Consider the following 8,806-nt stretch of genomic DNA (forward strand, 5'->3'; position numbering starts at 1 on the left):
GTGTATATGTTATTTTGTTTATTTAAAATGGGAAAGGATACAGTTAATTTATATTTCTTGCATAAATGGAAATTGAATTTAAAGCACAGCTGAATAAATAGCCGATTACACTCTGTATATGCACCGAACAGATAACACCTTGATGACAGGTGATTTATTTTCAGCATGATATATATTTATACTGTCTTTGGGACAGCGCTTGATATACAGACAGCCTTTGGGGCGTATGTCAGGTGGTCACCCTTTGGGGGTAGCTCTGCACATGTGTATGACCAGTATTTTATTTGCTCTTGGGCCAAATTTGTCATTATAGAGCCTAAGATGCCAGCATTGCTCTCAGGCTGTTATTATTTTATTATACCTGAGATGCCAGCATTATCTGCAGGGAACATATTATGAGTGTATGCGGATTCTATTTTTCACAGTTTATTTTATATTGATGGCATGCACGTGTATTTATTCAGCTGATTTATTTTAGCTAAATATTAGGTACTATTAAGTACCTAAACTTATCTTTCCCCTGTGTTATTTATTTATCCGCTCACTGAGTAGTTTGTACTCACCCTTATATTTCTTTTAATATTTCAGTTTCTTTTTGGTGATCTGCTCAGCAGTCCTCATCTTCTTGTTTGTCCTTCCTTCCACATCGTTCACTCAGAGTCTAGAAGAGGTCAGACCAATCCTAGGTCTTTTGTTATTTCTTTTTATAATTTTGCTAGATCATGTATAGATTGTACAGCTCAATGAAGAATGTATTGTGTTGTTGTAAATATATTATGGATTGACTAGTCCAGCTATCAGTTTTTTTTCTCCTATAGGTTTTATTATTTGAAATTATAGCAGGTTACCTGTTTTTATATGTATAAATATCAGGGGAAGTTCTGTCAGTTTTCCGGGTCATATCAGTCTCTACTGTTGGGGATTGGGTGTGACAATTTTTGGTATCAGAGCAAAGGTTTATAGATTCTGTAGACTTTCCTCGAGTCAGTATGTTTCATGATATTGTGATAATTCTTGTTATATTTTCGTTTGTAGGACAATGCCGCCCAGAGTAGGTAATAGAAGTCGGGGCCGTGGTGTTCGTACAGCTAGATTAGCTGATATTGGTCGACCTCCTAGGGATCCTACAGTTGCACCTCCGCCTCTTGAAGGGGTGGCAGATCATGAGTTATCTGAGAGCCGAGAAGGACATGGAGAATCTGTTTCTCATGGTGTTGAATCAGGGGCATATCCGACTACACCATCGCTTTCCTTGGCACCTGCAGTTGCACCTCCTGTTGCACCTGTAGTTCCACCTTTTGTTCCACCTGTAGTACCAGCCCATCCTTTCCAGATAAATGCAGACTTGGGTGCTTTTGTGGCACAAGTAGTTACAGCTGCTGTTACAGCCAAACCTAGAGATCCGTGGGAGATAGTGGATCGTGCTAGACGTTTGGGAGCTTATGATTTTGAGGGTTCCTCTGATGCTGACATTGCAGATAAATGGTTAAAGAAAGTGCTAAAAGTGTTTGAATTAATGATGTTGACTGATCCAGAGAAGGTAGATAATGTACATGGTTTGCTTCAGGGTAAGGCTGATGCTTGGTTCGATGGCATCCGTCGTAGACATGGAGTCAGACTGACTTGGGATCAATTTATTCATGAATTTCGCCAGGAATATTTGTCAGATAGTTACAGGAAAGGAAAACAGGATGCCTTTTTCAGGCTGTTTCAGGGAAGCCTCTCAATAAGAGAGTACGTTGACAAGTTTGAAGATCTTTATTGCTTTGTTTCAGATATATTGCCTTCTGAGGAAGCAAAATCTGACCGATTCAGACAGGGTCTACATGTTAATATCAGATCATCTATGACCTGGTTCAGAGGTAATAATTTCAGAGAGTTGGTGGAAGCAGCTTTGAATGTTGAAAAAGTTAAGCAAGAAGAGAAAGAGTATGAACAGAAGATGAGTAGAAAGCATTTGCAGGGCTCACAAGGGTTCAGAGAAAGACCAGCAAAGAGAGGGAGCAGTTCATTTCAGTCCCAAGCTGGATACAGTGGTAGCGGTAGAGGTTCCTTTGTTAACACAGAGCAGCAGGTTGCTCGACCACAGTCTAGTCAGAGTTCAGTAGCACAGTCAGTGGGTAGTTCCTTTAGGGCACAGACACGTGGACAAGGACAAGGATATGATTCTGGGTTTGAACAAAGGAAGAGACTTTTTCCTTAATGTGTCACCTGTGGTAAACATCATGTTGGGGAGTGCAGAAAATTCGATAGGGGTTGTTTTGAATGTGGTTCTTCGGGACATTTTAAGAGAGATTGTCCATTGCTGATAGCCAGAGACAGTGGTTCTCAGCAAGGATCAGTGGCGCCTCAGAATCTAAGGTCTGGTGTGACACCATCACAGGGTGTACCTACGGCACAAGTGGGGCCTGGCACAAGCAGAGCCAGTGGAGCTACTTCATCTTCTCAGTCTAGACCAACGATGCAACCCGGCAGACCTCGCACTCAGGCCAGAGTTTTTGCTGTGACACAGCAGGAGGCACGAGCATCTCCAGAGGTGGTGACTGGTATGTTAACTATTTTTGGTAAAGATGCACACATTCTTATAGATCCTGGTTCTACTCACTCTTTCATATCTCAATCCTTCTCTGAGCATACTGATAGAGAGTTAAAACCTTTAGACTGTGGATTAGCTGTGAGTACTCTAGTTGGGGATTCTGTAGTATGTGAACATGTGTATAGGGATTGTGTTGTTAAGTTGGGCGACCATGAGTTGTTAGTGGATCTAGTTCCTTTGTGTCTACAAGATCTGGATGTCATCTTAGGTATGGACTGGTTATCTCGTCATCATGCCACAATAGATTGCTTTGAGAAATCAGAGGTATTTAATAGTCCAGAAGGGTCTAAGTTCACTTTCTTTGGGGAGAGGCATTTACTTCCTTCTTATGTGATTTCCGCCATGACTACTAGGAAGATGCTTCGGAAGGGTTGTCAAGCATACTTAGCCTATGTGATGAACAGTAGTCGGGAAGGACCTAAATTGGAAGATATACCAGTAGTAAGCGAGTTTTCTGATGTATTTCCTGAAGAGCTTCCTGGGTTGCCTCCAGATAGAGAGATTGAATTCTCTATTGATTTGAATCTAGGTACAGCTCCTATTTCTATGGCACCATACAGAATGGCCCCAGCAGAATTGAAGGAGTTAAAAGCACAATTGCAGAAGCTACTTGATAAAGGTTTCATAAGACCCAGTGTTTCACCTTGGGGAGCCCCTGTGATATCTGTGAAGAAGAAGGATGGTTCCTTAAGGTTATGTATTGACTACAGACAATTGAATCGAGTCACAGTGCGAAATAAGTATCATTTACCCCGCATTGATGATCTTTTTGATCAGCTTCAAGGTGCTAAGGTATTCTCCAAGATTGATTTGCGGTCTGGGTATCATCAATTGAAGATCAAAGAGTCTGAAATACCTAAGACAGCCTTCAGAACTCGTTACGGGCATTATGAGTTCCTTGTTATGCCTTTCAGGTTAACTAATGCACCCGCTGCTTTTATGGATCTCATGAATAGGGTGTTCAAGCCCTACTTGGATAGCTTTGTTATTGTGTTTATTGATGACATCTTAGTATATTCCCGTAGCAAGGAAGAGCATGAGAAGCATTTATGGATAGTACTGCAGATTTTGAGAGATAAACAACTATATGCTAAATTGAGCAAATGTGAGTTCTGGCTTGATCGGGTGGTTTTCTTGGGGCATATTATCTCAGCAGATGGAGTTTTGGTTGATCCTAAGAAGATTGAAGCAGTAGTCAATTGCGATCCTCCAACGAATGTTACAGAGGTTAGAAGTTTTCTGGGCTTAGCAGGGTATTATCGTCGCTTTGTTCAGGATTTCTCCATCATTGCAGCACCATTGACTAAACTCCTTCGAAAGAATGCAAAGTTTGAATGGACAGATGAATGTCAAGAGAGTTTTGAGAAGCTTAAAACGTGTCTCACATCAGCCCCAGTTCTTACCCTACCCTCAAGTACAGATGGATTTGTGGTGTATAGTGATGCTTCTCACAAGGGTTTAGGCTGTGTACTCATGCAACATGGGAAGGTGATAGCTTATGCTTCTAGACAGCTTAGACCACATGAAGTAAATTATCCCACCCATGATCTGGAATTAGCTGCAGTTGTGTTTGCATTAAAGACATGGAGGCATTATATTTATGGCGTGACTTGCCAGATTTTTACAGATCATAAGAGTTTGAAGTATCTTCTCACACAGAAGGAGTTGAATTTAAGGCAGAGACGGTGGATTGAGTTACTTAAGGACTACGACTGTACCATTGAATATCATCCAGGTAAAGCTAATATGGTAGCTGATGCCCTTAGTCGCAAGTCCTTTAGTAATTTGGCCTATCTCAAAACAGTTCGGCTTCCTTTGTTACTAGAGATCAGATCCTTAAGAGTAGAACTAGCAGTGGATGATGCAGGAGCATTGTTAGCAACTCTCAAAGTTCGACCAGTGTTGATAGAAAGAGTCAGAGAAGCCCAAAATCAAGATGAGCAGTTGAGTAAGATCAGTAATGAAGTAAGAGATGGCACACGTACTGACTTTTCTCTAAGGGAGGATGGAACTTTAATGTTTGGTGATAGACTATGTGTACCCAGAGTAGAAAGCTTGAAGAGAGAGATTATGGAGGAAGCCCATTGTTCTGCTTACTCTATGCATCCAGGAAGTACAAAAATGTACAGAGATCTTAGAGAAAACTATTGGTGGCCAGGTATGAAGAAAGAAATAGCTGACTTTGTATCCACATGCTTAGTTTGCCAACAGATTAAAGCAGAACATCAACATCCAACAGGAAAGCTACAACTGTAATACCCGGCTAGACTCCGGTATCGGAATTCCTACCGTCCGGTGGAATCTCGGATGTCGGAAGCCTCTAGTAGGGTAAAACCATGTTTTTATAAAATGTTTTAATGTGTTTTATGTTTTAAGCATGAAGGAAAATGAGTTTTTGCATGAAAATAGCATTGGAGGAAAACTCAGGTTCGGCCGCCGAACATGGCATGCATGCGGAGGCACATTCGGCCCCGAACGTGGTCTGGCCAGCCACTATAAAAGGGTCCCTTAGCCGAAAACGGGTGAGCTTTTTCCCCATTTTTGGCCAAGGTGAGCTCTCTGCCGTCCCTCACCCATCTTTGATGTTTTTCCTCTAGATCTTTCAAGATTTTCATTTGTTTTAACTTTGTTTTGAATATCTGAGCTTTTGAGCAAAGTTTTGGAGCTTGGAGGTTCAAGAACCCTCTCTCTCCCACCTTTGAGTTTTTGGTCGTCTCTCTCTCGATCTTCAAGAGGTAAGAGCCGATCTTAAGCTCATTTCATGTTTAAAGTAAGTTTTAAGTAGATCTATGGGGGTAGAATGCATGTTTAGGTTATGGTTATGTTTATGGGTCTAAATGTATGTTCTTGAACAATGTGGATGCTTGATGTGTTGTAGATGGGGTTTATGTTGTTGTGAGGCCCCTAGGAACATGTATGCTTGTGTTTGTGTGTTGTAGAATAGGTTTGATGCATGTTTGGAAGGTTTGGAGGCGAAATGTGCAAATGGAGCCAAGTTTCTGCCCTTTGGCAGAAACCAGGTTCGGCAGCCGAAGGACTTTCGGCCGCCGAACATGGCTGGGGAGGCAGCCTTTCGACTGCCGAAGCTTGCCCCCGAAAGGAGACTTTCGTCTCTGTCTAGCAGTTTCGGCCGCCGAAAGTGCCGCCGAACATGCATGAGTTTCGTCTCTGTCTGGGAGTTTCGGCCGCCGAAGGTGCCGCCGAACCTGCCTGACTTTCGGCTCTGGAGGGTCTTTCGGCCGCCGAACCTGCCGCCGAAAGTGCCCTGTCCAGGCCTCTTTTGCATGTTTTTCTATGATTGTTCATGATGTTCTAGGGGGTTTTTGGGGAGTAGTTTATAGTTATGTTCAGGTATGTTGGTCCCTCATTTGAGTCCACCTGTGTAGGTTCGGACCCGAGGAACCGAGGACCCCAGCAGTGAGTTCAGCTGCTTCGGTGTTGTCAGAGTCTGCCAGAGGTGAGTGGAACTAAACTTAATCTTTTAAATTGAGAAATTAAATGTTTTATCATGTTTCATGCATCATGATTATGCAATAGGGTAATTGCATTAGTTTTCACGAATATGCCGCATTGCATCGATTGTTGTTGATGTGGGTGAATGTTAGATGACCCAATTAGTCCATGACAGGAAGACCAGGACCCCATTCTACGGCCTGACACAGAGTAAGGAAAGACCAGGACCCCATTCTACGGCCTGGCACGGTTATGGGACTCGAAGACCAGGAGCCCAGAGGAGGCCCTGGGACAATGGTAAGTGATGTATGTTATGACAGGAAGACCAGGACCCCATGCTACGGCCTGGCACAGAGTTAGCTTGGACTAATTGGTGACAAGTTCACCCAACCCTTATGTGAATTGTCTGTGTTATGATGCATTTCATTGAAGCATAGTGTTAATATGTTTTATAGTTCTACTCACTGGGCTTTTAGCTCACCCCTCTCCCTTTACCCCCAGGCTTGCAGGTACAGAATAGAGCAGGAGTCCGGATAGAGTAATGAAGTTTTATTTATGTAATAGCTAGCAATGGACATGATCAAATTGTAATGTAATGTCTTAATCAGTATAGTTATGTAATGAGATAATGTTTATGGATGTTAGAAGTGTGCTTGACCATAGATTGTTGCTATCCCTTTAATACATGATCTTAGAGATTTTTATGATGTTTATGTAAACCAACTCAACATATGTTATGTCACCCCTTGGGGGCATTGATGAGATCCCACAGAGGGATCAATGTTATGTTAATGTTTATGCTCAGGTTGAGTTTGGTTGATGTATATGGAAAGAAAAGTTTTAAATTTTTATGTATGTTGTTGATCATGTATGGGATTATACAGGTTTACAGGTTATATGTCAGGCTTGCTACGGGTCCCGGCGGCCTTAAGCCTACCTGGATCCTAGCGCCGGTAGCGGTCCGATTTCCGGGTCGTTACAGAATGGTATCAGAGCCCTAGGTTCATATGGTCGGACCTAGAGTGTCGGGCTCATAGATGTTATAGAAGGTCAAGCACAATAGGAAGGATCATGTCCACTAGGATAGGATGTGGAGTCCTGTCTTGCATGATGATGTGAAATGCCATGATAATATGCATGTGTATTAATGATATGCTATGATATGTGATGTATGTGATGCGGGTTCATGTGTGCCCACATGAACCATATGATGCTAATGTTTATGTGATGTGCACTGTTTTTCAGAAAACAGGATGAGAGGAACTCGTCGATCAGCAAGATTGACTGGAGTACCACCTGAGGATGAGGGCACGAGCGCCCATCCTCTAGCATTGCCTAGGGCAATGTCTAGTAGGTCTAGCAGAGAAAGAGCAGTAAGAGACCCTAGAAGGTCTTTGGATCTGGGTAGAAGCAGATCAGTCAGAGGAACAGTTCAGGGAGGAGCTTCTGAGGACATGGGGGATGATATGGATGTAGAGCAGAGGAGGGATGGCAGTCTGGGAGTTAGCATGTCAGAGGAAGGTATGGGAGAGTCCCAAGGAGGCACTCAGGCCTCGGGATTTGTTCAGCCACCCCACTACCCACACTTCTCACAACATCCCGGGTATTCGATGGGAGGTACATCGGATTACCCTAGCTTCACCCCTTATCCCACACAGATGCCATACCCACCATACTACCCACCATATTCACAATACCCAATGTATCCACCCCCACCTTACTATCCAAATCCAGCGAACCCTACCTCAGAAAATATTGCACCACCTCCACCACCTACAGAATCAGCAGTCCCAGTTACTCAACCTTCTAGACCCAGCTCAGCCAGTGGGAGCAAGGTCAAGATGACCGATTACATGAAACTGGGTGCTTTTCAGTATGAAAAAGGGGATGACCCGTTTGTGTATCTTGAAAGGGTTAAAGTGATCACAGAGGAGATTGGGGCTGATGACAGTAGAGCCATTCAGATGGCTGGGTTCACGCTTAAGTGCAAGAAGGCACGAGAGTGGTTCAAGAATTATGTGAACCCGAGAGTGGACAGCATGTCTTGGGAGGAGTTTGCAAACGAGTTTGCAGGATGGGCTTTTCCTGATAGTTCAAGGGAGCTGAAGATGATAGAGTTTGAACAGTTGAGGCAGACGGACGAAATGAGTGTAGAGGAGTACACCGACAGATTCTTAGAGCTGTTGCCTTTTGCTGGACAGAGTCTGGATACAGATTCGAAGAGGTCAAGGAGGTATGTCATGAAACTCCATTCCAGGTATTCCTCCTTGATCCAGTCAGTGGACAGGGAGAGCTTCCATGCCATAGTAGATATGGGCAGGAAAATGGAGGCCAGTGCCATCGTTCAGGGGACAGTTAAGCAGTCAGTGGCGCAGTCTTCCAGTTCAAAAACTCTGGGTGGGGGAAGATTAAATCCCTCTACCCTGAGTGCAGCAGCTTCAGGCAGTAAGAGATGGGGTAAGCCCAAGGGTAAGAAGAATAAGTTCTGGAACAAGGTTAAGTCTAGTCTGGGATTTGGGAGTGGCTCAAGCTCTGGTGCAGATAATGCAGTTTGTGCGAAGTGTGGTATGCCACACAAGGGAGTATGTCGGTTTGGGACGAACGCCTGTTTCAGATGTGGTCAGGAGGGGCATATGGCTCGAGATTGTCCAAGAGCAGTCCCGATGGCTCAATCCTAGCAGACAGCTTCAGGCAGTGTAGCGCAGCCAGCAGCTCCAGCCATGACTCAGGCCAGTGGCAGAGGTAGAGGGAGAGGGG

General features: G+C 43.8%; 1 protein-coding gene across 1 annotated transcript; it reads left to right on the forward strand.

Moving 5' to 3' along the window:
• Positions 1-566: 566 nt before the first annotated feature.
• Positions 567-4,852, forward strand: LOC110604894. Its single transcript, XM_021743184.2, has 6 exons — positions 567-670; positions 1,036-2,172; positions 2,242-3,215; positions 3,327-3,441; positions 3,553-4,232; positions 4,332-4,852. The coding sequence occupies exons 2-6, from the start codon at positions 1,040-1,042 to the stop codon at positions 4,850-4,852; spliced, it is 3,423 nt and encodes a 1,140-aa protein (XP_021598876.1). The 5' UTR covers positions 567-670; positions 1,036-1,039.
• Positions 4,853-8,806: the final 3,954 nt, after the last annotated feature.

This window comes from Manihot esculenta, chromosome 17 (genome assembly GCF_001659605.2).
Source record: "Manihot esculenta cultivar AM560-2 chromosome 17, M.esculenta_v8, whole genome shotgun sequence".
Taxonomy (NCBI): domain Eukaryota; kingdom Viridiplantae; phylum Streptophyta; class Magnoliopsida; order Malpighiales; family Euphorbiaceae; genus Manihot; species Manihot esculenta.